Raw genomic sequence first — 22,113 nt, forward strand, 5'->3', positions numbered from 1 at the left:
ATATAACAAAAAAGAAGTAAGAATCATCTGTCTAATTTAGACAAATCTGAAATAATTCCCGTAAAAGCTAATTAGCAGCTGGAGAGGTAGGTGATCAGTCCAGAGCACGTGATGTTCTTCCAGAAGGCTGGAGTCACAACCATCCATAACTCCAGCTCCAGGAGATCCAATACCCTTGTCAGGGCCTTCATGGGCATATATAGTCATATATTCACACACTCGCACATATATGTAAATAAAAATAAAGGGACTGGAGAGATGGCTCAACAGTTAGGAGCACCGGCTGATCTTGCAGAGGCCCAGGGTTTGGTTCCCAGCACCCACATGGCAGCTCACACCTGTCTGTAACTCCAGTTCCAGTGAATCCAACACCTTCTTCTGATCTCCACAGGCCATGCATGTACATGGGGCATATACATACATGCAAGCAAAGACTCATACAAAAAAAAATACATCTTAAAACTAATTTAAGTCAGTTGGGCATGGTGGCGCATGCCTTTAATCTCAGCACTCAGGAGGCAGAGGCAGGCGGATCTCTGTGAGTTCAAGACTAGCCTGGTCTACAAAAGCAAGTTTCAGGACAGCTAGGGCGGTAATACAGAGAGAGAATCCCTGTGTTGAAAAAAATAACAAATAAAAAATAAACACATCGTTTTTGAAAAAAGATGCTATCTTTTCTTTGTAATGAGAGAGGAACAATAATAAACTCAGGAAAATCTGTTTCTCTTGTGCACACACACACACACACACACACACACACACATTGTGAAGCTGGGGCTGGCAAAATGGTTCAGCAGATGAAGGTGCTTGTCCCTAAGCCTGATGACCTAAATTCCATCCCTGGGACCCACAGGATAGACGAAGAGCTGTTCTTTGTCTTCCACATATGCACACGCACGAGCACACAAACACACAATAAAAATGTTACGGGGTGAGGGGTGGGGAGGTGGGAATGGGTCAGCTGTCAAGAGCACTGGCCATGCCGGCCTTGAGTGTGCTCACCTTTAACCCCAGCACTCGGGAGGCAGAGACTGGCGGATCTCTGTGAGCTCTAGGCCAGCCTGGTCTACAGAGTGAGTTCCAGGACAGCTGGGAGTACATAGAGAAACTCTGTCTCAAAAGAAAAAAAAAAAAAAAAAAAAAAAAAAAGCACTGGCTGCTCTTCCAGAGACCTGAGTTTGATTCTCAGCACCCACATGGTGGCTGTACTGGTTAGGTTTTGGTGTTTTTGTTTTTGTTTTTGTTTCCGAGACAGGGTTTCTCTGTGTAGCTTTGGTGCCTGTCCTGGATCTCGCTCTGTAGACCAGGCTGGCCTCCAACTCACAGAGATCCGCCTGGCTCTGCCTCCCAATGCTGGGATCAAAGGTGTGTGCCATTGCCGTCCAGCTCTGGTTAGTTTTATACCAAGTTGACACAAGCTAGAGTTATCTGAGAGGAGGAAATCTCAATTGAAAAAAAACGCCGCCATAAGATCAGGGTGTCAGCAATCCTGTTGGACATTTTCTTAATTACTGATTCATGTGGAGAGGGCCCAGCCCATTGTGGGTGGGGCCACGCCTGGGCTGGTAGTTCTGACTTATTTTTTTGTTTGTTTTTGTTTTTGCTTTTGGGGTGTGTGTGTGTGTTTTCAAGACAGGGTTTCTCTGTGTAATAGTCCTAGCTGTCCTGGAACTCGGTTTGCAGACCCTGGCCTTCAACTCACAGAGATCTGCCTACCTCTGCTTCCCGAGTACTGGGATTAAAGGCAGGTACAACCATGCTTGGCTTAATCCTGAACTCTGTAAGAAAGCAGATTGAACAAGCCGGCAGGCAGCATCTCCTGCCTCCTGTTTCCTGCCCTGTTTGAGTTCCTGTCCTGACTTCCTTTGATGATGAACAGTGATGTGGAAATGTGAGCCAAATAAACCTTCTCTTCCCCACGTTGGTCATGTCGGTTCATCACAGCAATAGTAACCCTAAAACAGTGGCTTACAACAACTGTACCTCCAGTTCTAGGAGACCTGACATCCTCTCTGGCTTGAAGGATGCCAGGAACACATGTGGTTCACAGACATACATGCAGGCAAAACATCCATATGCCCATGTGTGTAAAATAAAATTGTAACAGGGTCCCAGACCTTAGTAGGCCCTTAGGCCTTAGCACAATTGACTCCATGCTGGAAGTACCATTCAGGCCATAAAACTCTGCACACAAACAACCCCACCTTCCAAAATGAGAACAAAGACGTGGTCCATCAAAGTCCATAGTTCTGGGAAAGTCCACTGGGATTCTGAACACCCAATGCAGTCACTGGCCAGCTAATAAAGACTTTGTATTAGCTTAAATCTGTGTCTGAGCAGTCTTTTCTGGTGGATACCCCACAACAAAATAAAATTTAAAAAAGTAAACTATGAAGCTGGCTGAAATAACTTAATAATTTTATCAGGCCATACAATAGAAAAGCCAGTAGTTATACCTGAAGGACAGATAAGGAAAGAGAAGAAAAGATAGCCTTTTATGTTAAACAAGGTGATAACCCCCCTTTCAAAAACCAATATGGCAGTCTCTTCATGAAAGACATTCTCCTTTTGGTCTATTTTTTCAAGTTTTTATTTTACTTTTTAAAAATTTTACTTTTAAGACTCTCTCTGTCTCTGTCTCTCTGTCTCTCTGTCTGTGTGTGTGTGTGTGTGTGTGTGTGTGTGTGTGTGTGTGTGTGTGTGTGTGGTGTAGTGTGTGCATGTACAGGTGCCTGCGGAGGCCAGAAGCCTTGGTTCCCTCTGGAGCTGGAACTACAGGAAAGTGTGAGCTGCCTAATGTGGGGCCTGGGAACTGAACTCCAGTCCCCCAGAGGAGCAGTGAATCTTCTTAGCTGCTGAACCACCTTTCCAGCCATATATGCTTTCTGGACAATTCTATATATACCAGAGGGCTACAGAATGGCCCTTAACAATTTCGTACTGTCCTTCAGGAGGTTATGTGTTGTGGGATAATCTTTTTGTACACTGTGAAGATGTGTTTGTGCCAAGGCACCTTCTGATTGGTTTCATAAAGACCTGAATGGCCAGTAGCTAAGCAGGAGAGGATAAGGCAGGACTTCCGGAGAGAGAAAAGAGGAGAACAATCTAGGTGCACAGAGATGCTATGGAGACTTGGACCAAGTCGGACATACAGAATGGAGTAGAGGTTAAAAAAAAAAAAAAGACACATGGCAAAATGGAGATTAACAGATGCAGATTAACTTAAACTGGGGACGAGCCTAAGCTAAAGGCCAAGTTTTCATAATTAATAAGAAGTCTCTATATGGATATTTGGGAGTTGGCGGTACGAAGAAAGACTCACTACATTTGGTGCCCAACATGTGTCATGTAAATCCACAGAGGGCCTGAGAAAGCTGAAAATAAAAAGTTCTGAACACAGAGTCAGATGCGGCTTCTTGGTGATGCGGTCTTTTGGTGCTGGCGGTGAACAGAGGCAGCTCCTTTAAAAGGCCCTGCGGTGGGGCAACTGGCGTGCAGGTTAAATGGCTGCTGCACCAAGGACATAGCAGCTTCCCGGAGCTGGGACGGTTCGGAGCGGCTGGGAGCCTCTGGGATGGTTAGGCCAAAGAGGGCAGTCTCTTGGAGGCCAGAGAAATGCAGCAGATACACACACACACACACACACACACACACACACACACACACACACACACACACAATTGTTGCTGAGGAAAGAAAAAAATGGGTACAGACAGTCATTAAAAAATAAATGAGATAAATAAAGATTTTAAAAATAGTAAAGTCTTTTAAAAAAACAAAAAATGAGTGAAGTATAAGCCATGTATGCCGGTGGCCATTTTAGGGTATCAGCCCACCAGGAGGAAAATCCCTGGTGGGTCAATCTCAGTTAGGTAAGACCCCAAGACCCCAGACCCCAGAGTGTCTTTTGCTTTTGCTGTGTCTTTACATGTTTGCTGCTGCCGTCTTTCTCTGGTATTTGGCATGGTCTAATTGGATATGGGGAGATCCCCACAGCCTGTAATGTAGTGTGTTTATCTCATGGAAACATCTCGTTCTACTGGGCATTTGTACCTGTGGATTATTATGAAGATGATTCCTTCCTAAGCTGTACTGTCTAATTGATAATAATAATAATAATAATAATATTTTAAATGGAGTTTTGGTGATAAAAAATAAAACAAGGAAGTGTCACACAGCTAGAACATACGAGTTTTTATTGAGGAGACATAGAGACTATGGCTTAGGTTAATGATTCAGGAAAATAATTGGTTGTGAGCCTAGCCTTTAACAGCTGGAGCCAAAGAGGGGGCGGGAGGAAAGAAAAAAAAAAAAGAAAAAAAAAAACCAGAAAAATAATTGGATCACAGTAGCTCAGCTAGTTTAAATTCTAGTATTAATGTTGGGAGATGTGTTCACAGGTTTCAGGGTGCAACATAGCTGAAACAAAGCTTTGAAAATAACTCAAAGTTATTTGTTAAGTAAAAGTTTTTGTTAAATAGATTTGAGGTGAAAACCTAAGAAAATAATCTAAAGTTTTAGAAAAGCACATAGTTGAATCAGGAACTTGTTAAGGTCAGGGAACAAGAACAAAGCAGCACAATTATTATTAGCTGACATACTTCTTGCTAGGATTGGTTGGTGACCAAAGGTGAGGATTAATTAATTCCTTATATTCATTTCTGCCCTCAATCTCCTGATATAAGAAACTATTGATGAGTGGGTATGCACCTTAAAGATTTAAAGTAGAGCTGACTGATTCTTCTTCATATATAAAAGTTTAGGTTTGTGATTCCTTTAAGACTCCTTATAAGATTATCTTTCAAATAGGTAACTGCAAAATGCAGCCTGCCAGTAAAAGACCTGACTGAGAAGATCTTGCTTGCCTACACAGTTAATCTATAATAAGTTGCTTGGGTATGAATGCAATGGGTTCTTGTGATAATTTGTTTTTTCGCCTATAATACGTAAAATGTTTAATCATGTAAGGGATATGGAAAGCATGCTGTTTTTTTACTTGTATTCATTGTAATCATTCACTTGAAAAACAGAATGTAAACACATTGTAATTTTTATATTGCCTGAAAGATTTTGCTGGGGTATATAAGCTGTAGGGAAAGAATAAAGATAGAGTTAAAATGGCTTAGAAGAAAAACATCAAGAAAGAGAGTTAGGAGGAGAACATCAAGAGAATTAGAAGGAGAAGGAAAACATCAAGAGAGAAGAGACATTTCTGGGTAGAGATAAGAAAAGAGAATATAGAACACAGAAAGAAGAATACAGAAGAATAAAGAAGGAGATCATCAAGAGAGAGTGTGTGTGTCTTTCCCCTTTCCCCTCTCAGATAAAAAAGTCATCTCTGTGGGTTTCCCTTTGAGCCCTGCACTGCTGGGGGTGGTCTGCCAGGAAGCGGTACATGTAAGGATAGGAAATACACAGAGAGACTGAATCCCATATGGTGCTTTGTTGACTGTGAATTTTTCAAATGTCAATGAACAAAGGACAAATGCTGCTGAGAGACTGGATTGTAGAAAAAAATGCTAAATTAAACCAACCTATGTATTTTAAGAATTTCTTAACTTCAAAATGGAAGTCAGGAAATATGTTGCATTGGGGGAGAGGTTATGCCTTTGTTTCCAAAGGAAACAAAAAGCTATGGATTTCTTCAAATTTAATAAAGATAAGATTTGATTGGATACATTCACACCAAGATTCTTGAAAATCTTGGCTGCAAACATGAAGGAAGAAATCAAGAAAAACTACAAGAAAGGTGATGTATTTGCCGACTCCTCTACTGTGGGAACAGCGCTGAGACTGGATGAGACATGATAAATCTTGTTGGCTACAGAGTCCTCATGACTTATTATTACATGCCATCCTTTCATATGGCATGGATGGAGAGTTATATTACAGTTTGGTTATGCAGTCCAAACAAACTTGTAAAGTTGACAGATGCCTTTTACCTAGTCATACATAGAACAGAAAAAGAACATCTTTAGCTGATTTGTGCACACTACACTTGTGTTAATGCAGATATGTATGTTATGTTTAAAAGTTTTGTTTTTCAGGGGGAAAAAAAAGACCAGACATCAATGAAGACAAGTAGCCCAGGTGATCCAACCTCTCAAAATGCCTCTGTTGCAGTTTTCTCAAAATTTTACATCCAGAATAACGTCAAAGCTGCTAGCTGAGATGTTCCAGCCTCACAGATTACTCTAGCCAGGACTTCATATAAGCCCTGTACTTTCCCACACTGAGACAGGACAACAGCTAGCTCTCCTAGGACTTGAACATTATCTCAATTTTCTTAGGGTCTTGTAAAGATGCTGTCACCCCTAGACAACAGGAAGTAATATTAAGAACATGACACCTGTATTCTCAAGAGGTGGGGTGGGCAGTTTTGGTGAGTCAGTGGGTTATGGATGTTTATCATAATTTAGGGGTTTTGGTTGAAAGTTGTTATTGGTCATGGTCAGGGAGGAAACTAAGCAAGAGAGATTAGATTCAAGGATCTCTTTCTGAAGAGAAAAAGGGGAGATAAAGGAATGATAGGATAAAAGGGTAGATTATCAAATCTACTTTTAAACTAAAAAAGCAACTATTAATCTTAAATATTTTACATTGGTATGTATTTTTATATATTAATACAAATTTAAGGTTATTTCTGTTACACTGTATATGTGTTTCTACTCTTGTTTAAGGTATTGTACCTATGTAGCTCATTTAGCAATGTAATGTACATTTCTAGTCCTTGAAAGTTATTCTTACAAACTAATTAGGATAATTAAGAAATACAGGTTAGTAGTTAGTCATCTAACAATCAAATTTGTGGCCAACTAGGTATGCTTTCAAGATCAAATAGAGATATATTTTAGATAGATAGGTGATCTTCAAACACTTCAGAGACCTACAGAATATGGCATTTAAGAGGTTTTAATAACATAAGGCTTTTTATGACAGTGCAACACATCTGCTCTTGGATGCACCAATCTATTACAGAGAAGATGATGGGCATTGAAGAACCTCCATATAGAATTTGCTTTCTTTGTGGCAAAGTTAGCTACTGGGTAAAGAAACTGCCCTTGCCTCAACTGCTGACAGTATACTGTCCAAATTGGACAAGCAGGACACAAAAGAAGGTGCATGATAAACTTTGCCAAGACAAGGTAGGACAATCCTTCAACAGTTCTGCTTCACAGAGAAGTCTATCAGATATTCTAGGCCTGTAGGCCAAAGATGGATGCCTCAACATTGCAGAGGAACCTTGGGTGACTGTCCAGGCAGCCAGATGTCTCTGTTGCTTTTATAGTTTTGAAATTTGCTTGCTCTACACTTCCTGTTTAGTCAGGTAATATTTTATCCTTCTCAGGTCTCTGATGCAGTTGAAGAATAGTTATAGTTTTACAGTTTTCTTTGTTATCAAATTCAAAAAAGAAACTTACAAAAGAGATATAAAGTTTATAAAGGTTGAGAGATATAAAAGCTTCAGTTGTTTATCTAAAAATGTTTTAAGGTCTAAAAAGATATTTTTAGGTTGGTAATACAAGTTATGACAGAAAGTGGTTTAGGTATAAAACTTTGGACTCATCAAGATAGGATAGATAATAGAGTAGTTTCTCCAAATTTGCCAAATACAAATGGACTGAACATTCTGAATGTAATCCTTACTTGGTAATTGTTCTAACTGTATATGGTTTTATTTTGTTAGAGTTAAAACCTTTCCTTTTTATTTAGACAAAAAGGGGAAATGTTGTGGGATATTCAATCATACTGAGATTCCCAATTTTGCATTTGCGTTAATTAAATAAAATTAACCTTGGGTCAGGAGGTGGAGCCAGCAACTAGTTGACAGAACGTCATCATAGAGAGTCAGAGGGCATCTAGAAGACACTAGAGAGACTCACAGGAAGTAGAAGGGAGGCTTTTTGAGTGGCATGGGGTTTTTGTTGTTGTTGTTTTGGTGAATCGGAAGGAAGGATGCTCTCTTTCTGAGACTCCGGCAAAGAGACAAGGCCAGCTAGTTGCTACTCAGCCTCTCTGAGTTAGCAGGTTTTCACCCCAGCCTTTGACTCCCGGGTCTTACTGAGACATGGAATGATAGAGATTTAATTGAAAGCCGTATTTGGCAGTAGTGGCATAGCGGGTGCCTTCGGGAACAGAATTCCCACCAGGCCCCGGCCTGAGCTCTGGACAACTGCCAGAGAAGCAGGCCAGTAACTTGGGAGCCACATGTGCTGACTGAAATAGCAGTAGATTAGGGCAGCCTTGTGTGTCTGTCTGTTTGTACGTGTGTCTGTCCTTACACGTGTAGGCCAGAGGCAGATTTTCCTTCATTGCTTTATGCTTTAATTTTCTGAGGTAGGATCTCTCACCAAACTTGGACCTTACTGATTCGGCTAAACTTGCCGGCCAGAAAACCTCAAGTATCTCCCTAGTGCTCCCCTCTGCCAGGCTTTATTCATGTGGGTTTTGATTTGTGTGGAGAAACAGAACCAATAGTATTCAGAAAATATATATATAACTCCAGACGTGGCGGCACTTGCCTTTAATCCTAGCACTCAGGAGACAGAGGTAGGGGATCTCTGTGAGTGCAAGGCTAGCCCAGTCTACATAGCAAGTTTTAGCCCAGCCAGAGCTACCTAGTGACACCTTGTCTCAAATAGATATATAAAAATATTTGGGGCTAAAGACAGCTCAGTGGTTAAGAGCATTTCCAGAGGACCTGAGTTCAGTTCCCAGAACCCATGTCAGGCAGCTCAGAACCATCTGTAACTCCAGTTCTAAGGAATCTGACTCTCTTTTCTTGATTTCAAGGGCACCACATACATGTGACAGACATTCACACAGACACAGGTGAATACTAGGAGAGGTGCTAACTAGTCTCAGTGGGAGGCCTCCCAGGGAGAGCAGTCTCAGGCTACACACATCTGGGAAGAGGAAGCTGTGGCCAATAATAACTATATACTGGTCAATCTTTCATAGCATACATGCTCTTACTTGGACTAGAGGAGTTTTGCTATACCTCTGACACTGACACAGTCATTTCCATGGGTCTGAGGCATTGGGGTCCTTGACATGGCTGGGCACATATCAATCATATACATTCACTCAGGGATTCCTCCACTCCCTACACTCTGCCTCTGACTTTCTGGTCCTGACTCAGCCCCCAGTGAATTAGATACAATCATGTGCACTGAAGAGGACAACTTCTCTAGGAATAGAAAACACCGTCACACCACCTCAAAGCTGCAATCATCCATCGCAGTTGTCTTGGGCCCTTAACCCTGAACTTCATCTACTCTGACTGCTTATCTAGGCATATAAGTTTAATTCTAGCACTCAGAGGTTAAGGATTGCTGCAAATTTTCATCCAGTCACAGCTACATAAAGCCCCATCGCAAACAAACAAACAAGAAAGAGAGAAATCATCAGGCCGCTGATCTAAAAAATTAGCTGCTGATCTAAAAAATTAGCCTCCTGTAAGTGGAAAAATTCTTGTAAAAAACAAAAACAAAAAAACAAAAACAAAACAAATTCTTGCCAGGTGTGGCATCTCACCCCTGTAATCTTAGCACTTAGGAGGCTGAGGCAGGGGGACTGCTGTAAATGTGAGGCACTTGAGGAATATAATGAATTCCAGGGCAGCCTGGCCTAGAGAGTAAGACACTGTCTCAAAACCCAAACCAAACAACCAAACAAAACCAATCTCTCCACTAGGCTATTTCTTACATAGAGAGAGAAGACATAAGAGAGCTCTCATAGACACACCTGAACCAGTGTAGACAAAAGAGAGCTCTCATAGACACACCTGGACCAGTGAGAACAAAAGAGAGCTCTCATAGACACACCTGAACCAGTGTAGACAAAAGAGAGCTCTCATAGACACATCTGGACCAGTGTAGACAAAAGAGAGCTCTCATAGACACACCTGGACCAGTGAGAACAAAAGAGAGCTCTCATAGACACACCTGAACCAGTGTAGACAAAAGAGAGCTCTCATAGACACATCTGGACCAGTGTAGACAAAAGGTAGGAAATGATGCTAAAGTCAAATTTCACCAGAGGATACCAAAGACTAATCAGACTTCAAAAACCTCAGTGCCAAATAATAACTCATATTGAGAAGCTGGGTTTGTAGTCCATGGGTGGAGTTCTGATCTGTTAATGTGTGAAAGAGGCCTAGGGTTTGATTCTCTTTACCACAAAACAAAACAAACAAAAGGACCTGACATCGAAGGTCAAAATTCTCAGTAGAGTTGGGTAATTTACCATTTCACTTGGGTAGGATTAAGCATGTGCATACATTTGTGTACATTTGTTGATTTCAGTGCTGCAGGGACTCTCTAGGGAGGGTCTTTTTAAATTAGAAAATGGGGGACTGGAGAGATGGTTCAGCATTTATGAGCACATACCGCTCTTGCAGAGGATATGAATTTGGTCCTGAGTACCCACATTGGGGGAGGGGTACTCATTACCACTCCAGCTCCAGCTTTTGGGGATCTGAAACCCTTTCTTGGCCTCTGTGGGCACTGGACTCAGATGCACACCCCCCTCCTCCCTGCGCCACACACACAGGTACAAAGTTAAAAATAAAAATAGAAGGCAGGGCATGGTGGTACCTGCCTTGAGTCTCAGCATTCAGGAGGCAGAGGCAGGCATAGAGGCATAGGTGAATCTCTGTGAGTTCAAGGCCAAGCCTGGTCTAGGTATTGAGTTCTAGGACAGCTAAGACTATAATATAGTGAGACCCTGTCTCAAAAGAAGCTGGGTGGTGGTGGCGCACACCTTTAATCCCAGCACTCAGGAGGCAGAGGCAGGAGGATCTCTGAGTTTGAGGCCAGCCTGGTTTACAGAACGAGATCCAGGACAGCCAAGGCTGTGTAGAGAAACCCTGTCTCAAAAAGCAAGCAAACAAACAAACAAACAAAACCCCACCAAAATAAATAAATGAATAAATAAAATATAAACATACATGTAAAAAAAGATGACTAACATAGAATGTCCATCATTGTTCAAAACCTAGAACAGCAGCAGGACTTTCTCTTGTGTGACCTGGGTGACAAGCAGGGCAGGAGGAAGCTGAATCAGTTGGAAGAACGATGGAGGTAGGAAAGTAGCCATGGGCCAAGAACGGGCAGGTCAGCCGGGGGCTGGGGACACTGCAGGATCCAAGGTGCACCACGTCCAAAGTAGGGTGAAGGGAAGTGAGCTGTGGCCGGAGACTTGCCGAGGCCTGCCCCAGAAACAGACACTTTCTCTGTTCACTCACTCTGCTTTGCCTGGCGAGAGCTCTGCCCACCCAGGGACCGCATGGATTTGGAGCCGGAAGGAGAGGACAGCATGCTTTTGAGCCAGACAGATAACAGGAGTATCATTTCTCGAGCATTTCCTCTCTCTTAGTGAGGGTGAAGTCTGGATTTATAGGTAAGCAACCTCATATGATGGTGTTAAAGAGTGGCTGCTGTTTTTAACCAGCCTGTCAAGGCAATTTTCTAATTTATTTTATTCAAAACAGTGCTATTTAACATTAGGGGCACATTAGGCTCATTTGGTGGAGTTTGGAAAATGTACCGGTGCCAACCCCTACACTATTGAAGTCTGAGGTCTAGGCATTGATCTGATTTAGAAACTTCTCAGCTGATTCTAGTAGAGAGCCACAGGGTTGGAACCACTGGTTTAAAACATTTGGAAAAGTTTAATCAACTAATTTTTTTTTCTTGAGACATGGTCTCGTGTAGCCTAGGCTAGCTCTGAACTTCTGATCCTCTTCGCCTTCATTTCCCGAGTGCTGGAGTTACAGGCATGCATCATGTAGGGCTTGAGTCAATTTTAAACAGGATTTTTTAATGTGATTCTTTAATAAATAATGAAATTATTTTCAGGGCCTACTGTCTTCATAGAATTTTCTCAGTACTTGTCTTTGTCAATATATGCCTGAATTCAATGGCGAATCTGCAGTTGATTTAATTTATCTAAGTTTCTGTTGAAACATTTTACTGTCTTTACCTTTGTCCAAGTCACATCACAACGAATCCCAATCCCCTTTGGCCCTTCTGTTGTGTTGTCTGGGGCAGCCCATCAGGCACTGAGCTTATGGGGAAAGACCGCAGGACATCTTATTGTCATGAGACTTCTGTCGGTCTGTGGAAATTCAACAATGAAATCAGTGTGGGCTTCGCAATAATTAGTAACGAGAACTCCTTCCTGTTTCATTTGAGCAAAAGGTTAAAAGTATTACATCCTTTGTAGTACCGGAGGCTTCTTTCTAAAAATACATTTATTGCATATTTATGTGCCTGTGTACCACGTGCATACAGGAGCCTGTGGAGACGTCAGAAGAGGTGTCCAACCACACAGATGGTTGTGAGCTGCCCTGGGAGTGCTGGAAACTGAACCCAGGTCCTCTGCAAGAGCAACAAGTACTCTTGACCCCCGAACCATCTCTCCAGCCCCTAAGGCCTCTTTTTAAAAAATTGCTTTTAAAACATTAAAGAAGATAGGAGAGGAAGAAGACGCATTGCCGTACATAATTGGGAGCCTCAGAGTGTAATTTAAGGTCACGAACTCAACCACTACTTGAGACTAAAATCTTCCCAAGATCACACACCAGGACAGACCCGAAGACGGTCCGAAGACTGGGAGGTCTACAAGCTTTATCCCCAAATCCTTTCTGATTGAGATGGCCACCTGGCCATTTTACCATCTCTGAGCGATGTCCCTTTTCTTTGACTTCATGAACGGACTTCCTGTAGTCAGGCTTCTCAGGCTGTCCTGTACTTCTCCTCACCAGTCCTGCTAACTCTGGTGTATTTTCTGTTGATACATGCACTGAAGGGTTCACAACGCGGCCAGGCCACATTTACTGGGCGGACACTTCCGCCTAGCCATTTCCGCATCAAAAAAAGCGTCTTTCGTAGCTAGGATACCCGGTGAGCCCGGATATCTCCGCCTAGCAAGTTCCGGGCCAAGGGGTCTCGTGTGAAGCGCGCAGCATGACCATGTAGTGACGTGACCTGGCCACGCCCCCAGCCGGTTTTAAAAGTCCCCCGCGATATTCCCCATTTCTCTTCTCCACGCACGCACGTGTTTCTCCCACAGGCCTGCACTTTCTGTCCTTTGTTTCCAATCAACTCTATAAGCGGATTCTGTCGTGTTTCGTGACGTTTCCTTGCAAAGGGTAAGAACACAACGCAGACAAAAAACTAACATGCACCACCACTGATGTGTATTTACTGAATGATTGTTGGTGTCCAAGTTCTAATAGGAATCGCCCAAACAGAAGCGGCCTCTGCTCAGCGGAGGGCCCACTTGGGATGGAGTCCAGGACCCAGCCTGTTGGGTTGCACTTCTGAGCTCGATTTTGTTTATGCTCAGACTGGGAGGAAATGTTCCCAGAGGAGAAGGGAATGTCAGGTGGGACTTGTCTAGGCTTTTCTAGGAGCTAATGGAAGGAAGGACCGGTTTGCATGTCAGGGAAAATTCGAGAAATGGGCCTCTAGCCCAAGGGCTGCACAGAGGGTGACTAGCCAGTCTAACCAGACTTAGTCTAGCCCAGCGTCCGCCCGAGGTCACAGTGGGTAGGATGCCCGCAGGACACAGGAGGGGCCCGTGGGAGAGGCGGAGAAGCAGAGGCGGGAGATTGAGAGGGAGGAGCCGCCCCAGCCGAGCTTGAAAGAAGAAAGGCTAGAGATGCAGATGGCGAGGGGGCGGAACCAGATACCCGTGGGCGGGACCAGGGCGGGGCCTAGGCGCCTTTCGGAGAACTACAGAGGGAGGCGGAGTCGGCGGGTCGGGGAAAAGGAACTTAAGGGGCGGAGCCTAGGGAGAAGCCCGGACAGACTACAGGAGGTGGAGTCGGCGGGCCGGGGGCGGAGCCTGGGCAAGGGTGGTGCTTAGGGGAGAGGGGAGGAACTATTGGAGGCGGAGTTGCACGGGCAAGGGGGAGGAACCTGGGAGGAGGTGGAGTCTAGGGAAGCCAGGATGAACTATAGGAGGTGGAGCCTCAGGGCGGGGGGCGGGGCCTGAGTAGGGGAGCTGCGGGGGGGGAGGGGGAGAGGCCTCTAGGGCCGCGGCCTCCCAAGCGTGATCTCTACCGGCGGGTCAGGCCCCCGGGGTGCTTCCCCTCCCAGTTCCTCCGGGCCGTGGGTTCTCGGCCTCTCCCCAAGGCGCGGACTCCGGTGGTCGCGGTGGGGGAGGACTCCTGCATCGCTCCCCCGCGGGCTGCTGCTGGGGTACCGGGCCGGGGGTGGGGACCGCCGCCTCCCGGAGCGCGTGGGGCCGGCATGGAGCTCTTCCAAGCCAAGGACCACTACATCCTGCAGCAGGGCGAGCGCGCACTGTGGTGCAGCCGGCGCGACGGCGGCCTGCAGCTCCGACCGGGTGAGGCGCGCTGCGCGGGCTGGGTGGGGCGCGCGGGCCAGCTGGAGCGCGGGGGGGCGCGGCCCGGCTCCCCCTCCCCGGAGCAGCGATCGGGAGGCTGGGCCGGCCGCTGGGAGATGTCAGCGCTGGTCCTGAGGGCCGCCTCCTGTGCGGCGGGAAGGGCCGGTCTCCCCCTTGAGTGCTCCTCCTCCAGTATCTGGGGCCTGGGGAGTGGGGACCGGGTCCCCCATAAAGCCCCCCGCAGGCCTCCACCTGCAGCGGTTTCGTCCTGTCTAGCGTGGGAAGTTCTGGGTTCGAATTCCAAGTAGTTCAGTTGAACCCTTGACGGGACGTCCTGTTGACATCCTTGTGTTGTCCCCGGGTCCCTTATTAAAAAGTGACTTCATGAGGGTTACCTCCCAGCACTTGACCGAAAACTCCGTGTGTGACTTGCCATTTTTCGAGAAGAAACTGTGTTGGATGTCACTTAGTCGGTTAGGAGAGGTCAAAGTCTCCAGTTGTCACTTGCTTTAGGAAAGTTTGTTTGCAGTTGGGTTAAGCAGCGGCACCTGTCCTCAGACAGCTGCCGTGTCCTTATCTCTCTGGGGAGTTCGGGTAACTTCTCCTTAGTTGGCCATTACTTTTTCTTAACCACTCTAGAGTTGTTTTACTTTAGGAAAGTGGGACTGGGACTCCCTGAAAGAGCCACCAAATTGGAAGTTTACCCGTGTTCCTGGAGTGCGTCTAGTGTAACAGCTCCAAAGGAGCTTTTCCGGTCCTCCTGTTACCACTTATGGGATGGTTTCCTGGGACAGGTCCTGTAGTGTGTGAGTCCCAATCGCTACGGCAGCTGTAGGAGGAGGGTCGGGATCTTCCTTTCAGGTGAGCAGAGAGGTGTGAGATCTCAGACAGTGGAGTTGGAACACCCACAGGAAGGGCAGTTCTGTGACCTCCCGAGGAACACTTTTCGGCCGAATCTACTGTGTCCTCACGAAGGCCTGCTAAGTTGCTCTGCTCCAGTGGTGAAGAACTTTTTTTTCGCCTCCAGAAATATGGTTCTGGTTGTATTTTCTTGACACTGTATTTTATTTCCTCTTTTCAGAACGGAGACACTACCGTGTCCACAATAAGACTTTTGGTGACTTTGGGATAGTTTGGTGACCTTGGGATAGATGATGTAGGTAGGCTAGTTTCGGCTTGTCTCTTGTTTTCTTCTGGGTCCTAATTTGACTAGTCTCCTACCCTGCTGCCCTTGTGAGGTTTAGAGCAAGGAAAATTAGACTGTAAAATTCCCAAGAGCCAATTTCTAGGAGCTGGAATGCATAAATGGATGGAACTTGAAGTCCTTATCAGGTCACCGGAGAGGACAAAATTTCCTGCACGTCGCCAGTTTCCTCAACCAGAAAGCTTAACCCGGGCCTTTTTTGGAATAAGCCATGTGGTTTGGGTTACTCTGTCCAAAGTCCATATCAGAAAGCAAACTTAAAACTTTCCCCATAATAAAAAGTTTGTTATAGCCCTTGCAATTAAGTTTATCTTATTTATTAGATACATGGCACAATACCCACAAACAGACCACAAATCTAGAGGAAGGCAGATGCCATTGCATTTCAGAATTAAGAGGCTGTTGTGAGCCTTAGGTGTTCAAGGTGAGCACGTGAGCATCCTTGTAGTTACTGAGCAGTTTAATCTGTCCACTATTCAAGATTTTACAGCTATTTTAGTAATAATATTTAATTGGCCTGAATGCTCTTCAGGTGTTTTTACCTGTACAGAGTGAGTTCAAATCCTGTGTGTTCTATTGAGCATTCTTTTCTCTGTTTTTATGGCCAGTCTCGATGCTGTTTGACGAGACAGGACTTAAAAATCTTTAATTTTCCACCTTGGTTATTCAACAACCGAACAGACTGCCGACCAAGTTTGTTTGTTTGTTTTTACCACAGGTGGTATCATAGGACCAAACAGTGCTGGGAATTTCGACTTTTTAAAAAAATAATTTACTTAACTTTATTTTATGTGCATTGGTGTGAGGGTGTCAGATCCCCTAGAACTGGAGTTACAGGCGGTTGTGAGCCACCATGTGGGTGCTGGGAATTGAACCCGGGTCCTCTGGAAGAGCAGCCTGTGCTCTTAACTGCTGAGCCATCTCTCCAGCCCTCCCACCCTTTAAAAAAAAATGTGACCACTGAACAACCAGAAACAAAAAGTTTTCTTTTTCTTGGAGTCATCAGAAAAATAAGTGATAATGGTATTTACGGTTAGAATGACCTTTTCCATAGCTTGAAATCCCTGTTACTGTGAGTCCCTCCCTGCCTGGTACACTGTGTGAGACTTACATTCAAGCTGCCCACCCCATCCTAGCCTGGCCCTAATCCATGGGGCAGAGTTACTGGTCACATCTGTTTTGTTGCTTGATGTTTTCCATACTTTGTAGATACTGCTATTATAATCCTCCCTTTCTACATATACCTGTGTCTTCTCCAGTGGGCACTATTTCCTCAACACAAGGCTTTGCTTTACTAATAATCTTGGTGTCTCTGGGCTTAAGAGTGTTTGTAGTCCAGGACATACTTTATGATTGAGTTAACCTGAATTAAATATAACTTCAAGTTTCCTCACATTTAAATCATTGCCGTAAAAATAAGATGATTTCTTATGTTCATGTTAGGCGGCATTTCGAACCCTCCCCCCCCAATCTTGCTATGTAGCCTAGGCTAGCCTGAAACTCACTGTGTAGCTGATCTCAAACTCTCTTTTGCCTCTGCCTCCTCCTGGGTTTTGGGATTACAGGTGTGATTTTTGATACCTAGTTGAGTGACTCTCTTTTTGAAGGATTTATAGGCTGAGAGTGGTGGTGACCACCTCTAATCTCAGCATTCGGGAGGCAGAGGCAGGTGGATCTCTGTAAGGTCCGGGCTAGCCTGGTCTACATATTGAGTGGCAAGACAGACAGAACTATGTGATAGAGAGACCCTGTCTTAAAAAACAAACAAAACCAAAACAAACAAAAAAAGATTTATGTAATTGGGTGGAAAATCTTTGTCCAGTTCATTGAGAAGTGTGAGAACTTACACTTGTGACTTTTGTGTGTGTGATATGATTCCTTATTTTTTTTGACAGTTTGAATTTTTTCCAGCTAAAAATTTGAGTATAAATATTTGTCTGTTTTTATTTTCCTAACGGTAGTGAGTAGGCTATAATTTTGTTAAGTCCTTGGTTTTATTTATTTTATGTGCACACACACTGATGTCTGTGTGAGGGTGTCAGATCCCCTGGAACTGGAGTTACAGACAGCTGTGAGCTGCCATGTGGTTGCTGATTGAACCCGGGTCCTCTGGAAGAACATCCAGTGCTTCTAACCACTGAGCCAACTCTCTAGTCTTGGTTTTATGTTTTGTTTTGTTTTTTGTTTTTTTTTAAAAGATGCTCATCACTATTGCAAGTTAATGGCCACCAGGAAAAAAGCATTTAGGTTGTTTTAACATCTCCCAGGAAAGTGCTGTGTAAATATTCAGTAATCTCCAGAGAGTAGAGTTTAATGTCTGACACTAAGAATTACAGTTTAATCGAAAGGAAACCAGGAGAAGGGAAAAGAGGGGGACAAGAAGGGGGAGGGTAATGGGACACCAGAGACAGAAAATAGCAAAGATGTTATGGGGGTGGGTTAGGGGGTACAAGACCAGGGCATGGAGGAGATGAGGGAGGAGGAGAATCAAGAGAAACATATTTTACTTGAAAATGCTGTAAAACAAAACAAAACAAAAAACCAAAAGCCCACAGAAAATCCAATACTGTGTATGTTAATTAAAAAGTAAGTGTGTGTGTGTGTGTGTGTGTGTGTGTGTGTGTGTGTGTGTATTAAAGGATTATAGTTTAAGAAATTAAAATGTAATATACAGTCCACTTTTGGGAAAAGTTAGGCAGTTTTTTTCTGTTTAAAATTGCTTCTACTCCTTCGGCTTTGTGTGGTAGGGCAGTGTTATACAGTTTATTTCTATGCGTGACCTCATTCTATTCTGAGACTGAGTGACTGTGAAAAATCCCAAAGCAAGCGCCATACACAGAGCATTTATAGGCATATAGTCCGTATACAGCAAAATGGTACTTTAAATGATAAACAGTAGTGAACGATTATTTTTCTTATTTTGAGGGGATACTAGCTATCAGAGCTCACACCCAATTTCCCTGCCCTTCTTATGATTTTGACAATCTGGTTATTTTTCTTTTCAGAGGGAAGGGGCTTTTATATGTTGCTTTGTACTTGTGGAGATCAGAGGACAACTTATAGGTCCATTCTTTTCTCTCCCATCTGGATCCTAGGAGTCAAACTTAGTTGTCAGGCTTAGTGACAAGCACCTGGATCATTTTGCCAGCCGGAGATTATTTTTCACTGTCAAATGAAGTTGACTTTTTAAAATGAGAAATTACAGAATTGAGATCCACATAGAAGACTCACCTCTGGAGGACTGTTGTGTGAAACTGTATTCAGTTTATTTAGTATTTTGTGTCCTGTTGTTTTACTTATTGTTATTATTATTAATTATTATTTTTGAGGCAGGATCTCATTTAGCGCAATCTGGCCCTGAATCCCTAATCCTCCTGCCTCAGCTTCATGAGTTCTGAGATCACAGGCATGAACCACCATGCCTGGCTTCCTGTTTTTATTATTGTTTGTAACCAGGTTTACTAGTGTCTTTAGTCCTTAATTTTTTTGAAAAAAGTACTAGTTTTATATTCTGTACTGTTTTTGTTACCCTGTCTAGTGCAGTGTTAACACAGTAGCAGCTGGGCTGGACGAGTCTTTACATTCAGTGTGTTACCTGCGCCGTCACCCAAGATTAATACCAACTTACAGGAGCAGCGTGCACTTGTGGAGCATTTCTGAGCCAGACAGTGTTCTAATTGTCTGTATCTATTATTCCGTTTTCTTCCCACAGTATCACTCTGGAGGATAATTTTGTTATTAGTCTTCTATTACAGATGAGGAAGTTGAAGCAAGGAGGAATAATTTGTCCAAATTCCTGGAGAAAGAGGGAGATCCAAGGCTTCTACTCCAGTATATGGCTCCACAGCCATATTCTTCAGTACTGACAGTATTGTTTTATAAACCTCTCTAGTGCCAAGCCGTGGTGGTGTACACCTTTAATCCCAGCACTTGGGAGGCAGAGGCAGGTGAATCTCTGTGAGTTTGAGGTCAGCCTGGTCTACAGAGTGAGCTCTAGGAACAGCCAGGGCAATACAGAGAAACCCTGTCTTGAAGAAACAAATAAAACGAAATAAAATAAACCCCTCTACCTTGTTGACTACAAGGTTGTAAGATTTTTGTTTCATGGGCATCTAGAGCATTGTAACCTATAGGAGAATGAGAGGCCCCTCACATGTAAAGTCAGTGCACTCAGGAAAGGTCAGTGCAGGCTGCCCAGGCTGGTCATGGGGGCTTCTCATTTGTTTTTTGTCCCTGTGTCTGTCTTGCCTCATTTCCTGAAAAATTTGTTTATGTAGCTCTAAGGAACTCCATAATGTTATGTGATAAACTGACAAATAGTCTTTCTGGCCAGCGTCAGTTTTTCAGGTCTTTCTTCTTGGGTTTTTAGAGCATCTGTAGAAAGGCGGGGGATGGATCCTGGGGTAATCTTGATATGTACTGATGGAAACTGTTTCCTCCAGTGATGAGCAACCCGAAACCCCTCTTAGTCTAGCTTTGCAAGAATCCTAGATCCCATTTCAGGGCAACTTTTCAGAGCACACAGAGCAGAGAGAGAATGGAAGAGAAAAAAACTTTTAAGGCATTCGCCTTCAAAAATGGGAGGATTTTTTTTTTTAAATGCCTGATTCCTATATACTTGTGTTCTGGCTGGGTCTACCAAAGGAGACCCATCAAGCCAGCACATTGAGGGAGGAGTGGCATACGGTGAAAGATTGGCAGGATAGAGCTGCCAGGTGCCAGAGCTCGGTGACCTCGGTGTGGTTTTTCAGGAACTTGGCTGTATGAGAGCGCTCCAAGGTGCCCGGCATCACTGGACCTCTCAGCTAGCACAGCTCTAGCTAGCATGGAGGAAGAATACGTTTGTCTCCAGACCTCTGGTATATGGCCCTCAGAAGGTCATCTGCCAGAGCTGTATTGAAATAATTATTGTCCTCTGTTCATCTTGTAAAGTTTGAGCATCAAAGACTTGTTGGGAGGATTAAATAGAGGCTAGAAGGACCAAAGACCAGAACACTGTAGAACATTGTAGAACATTGCCTCTGGTGCTGTACTTGTTTCTTGTTGACCTTCTTTTCCAGTCAAGGGGGAAATCTATCTTAAAAACCTGTGGAGTTCAGTAGATCTGTTTTCTTTTTAAATGAAAATAAGTGGGACACATAGACATCTTTATTTTTCTACCAAAAGGTTGCTCTTGCTAATTTTCTCTTTGGACTTTATGATGCAGTAAGCTTATGTCTTTGCACACAGATACTAGACTATTGGAAAAATCAAACCAGTTCAGCTGTATTGTTGATTCAATATGTTCTCATTTTGGTTTGACTTTATGGGGGTTTCAACGTATTAGGTCTTTACAAACTGCGTTGCTATCTCTGTGTGTCTTTTTTATAGACTGTTCTGTTTCTGCTCAGATGTTTTAAAACATAGCTCTGAAATCTGGCTTTGCATATACAAGCCTGAAAGTTGACAGTGACATCACAGAGCTTCGATAAATCATGACTTGTTAGCTGTTCTAAGTTACAGTCATCGTGTGTCAGCTGGCCATAAGTGAGCTGAGAACACTTGAATCAAAGTCTGTTTATCAAAATAGTGGGAAATGTCGTTATTTCTGGCTGGTGGTGATATATAAGTAATAATGTACACATGGTGTTTTAAAAGTGAGGTTAAACATTGAGCATCCAGCATTACAGTACTCAGCACACACTGGTAGTGTCTTAATTCAGTTTCATGTTCTATAGGATGGCTCATTTTGCAGATATTGAGAGATCCTTAAGGGAACTGCTTCCATTCATACAAAATAAAATAAAAAACCAGCCATGCTTTTTTTGGTAAAGCTCATTGAGAAATATAGGTGGATTTTAGGTCGGTGTTCCCTTGAATTTTTTTTTTTCTCCACATGCCTTAAACCTAGAATTTGGGAGGTGGAGGCAGGAATGTTAAAAGTTCAAGGTTATCTTCAGCTACATGAAATCCTGTCTGAAAACACCAAATCATCGAGTGGAGGATGATTATGATCAAAATACATTTTATTAAACTCGTAAAGAATTAATAAAATTATAGCTGGGTGGTGATGGCATATGCCTTTAATCCCAGCACTCAAGAGACAGAGACAGATGGATTGCTGTGAGTTGGAGGCCAGCCTGGTCTACTAATGGAATTTTCCCAAGTTCCAGCCCTGAGAAAATTCTTCCCAGAGTCCTGGGGAAGACACTATGTCTGGCGTGGGGTATCTAAGGGAAAGGAATCTACATACACCACACTCTTGTCCGTTTACTTTATTCCTTTATGACAAAACTCTATCTATACAGCTTCACTTTTATCCTGAGTCTCAGTTCCTCTCTGTACCCACTTTTTCTGTCCCCTCATAGCCCTGGTAATAACTAAACCCTTCTGTTTTTGGTCTCATTTTTGTCCTCTGTTCTTTCATCCTCCATCTATCCTTCCTGGCTCCTTCCCCTGGCCCTGATAAATTCTGCAAGAGATCTGCTTAACCCTCTACAGAATCTCTGTCTTCCTCTCTTCTCTCTGGCCATGCGGTTCTATGTCTGCCTCTGGAATTCTGCTTCAGTCCT

General features: G+C 43.7%; 1 protein-coding gene across 5 annotated transcripts in view; it reads left to right on the plus strand.

Annotated features, from left to right (window-relative positions):
• Positions 1-13,001: 13,001 nt before the first annotated feature.
• Positions 13,002-22,113, plus strand: part of Inpp5f (inositol polyphosphate-5-phosphatase F) — a 97,423-nt gene continuing 88,311 nt past the window's right edge. Inside the window, exon 1 of one of the 5 annotated variants that reach the window (XM_076553517.1) lies at positions 13,002-13,156. Coding sequence is in view for 3 of the 5 variants with exons in the window: in XM_006976994.4 (XP_006977056.1) it covers positions 14,262-14,358 (97 nt within the window). In the remaining 2 variants the exon portion in view is untranslated. Of the gene's footprint in view, positions 13,157-13,614; positions 14,359-22,113 lie in introns of those variants that run through there. The other 4 variants (XM_006976994.4, XM_076553522.1, XR_013045347.1 and 1 more) reach the window with 4 other exon arrangements.

The sequence above is a fragment of the Peromyscus maniculatus genome, chromosome 1 (assembly GCF_049852395.1).
Source record: "Peromyscus maniculatus bairdii isolate BWxNUB_F1_BW_parent chromosome 1, HU_Pman_BW_mat_3.1, whole genome shotgun sequence".
Classification (NCBI taxonomy): Eukaryota; Metazoa; Chordata; class Mammalia; order Rodentia; family Cricetidae; genus Peromyscus; species Peromyscus maniculatus.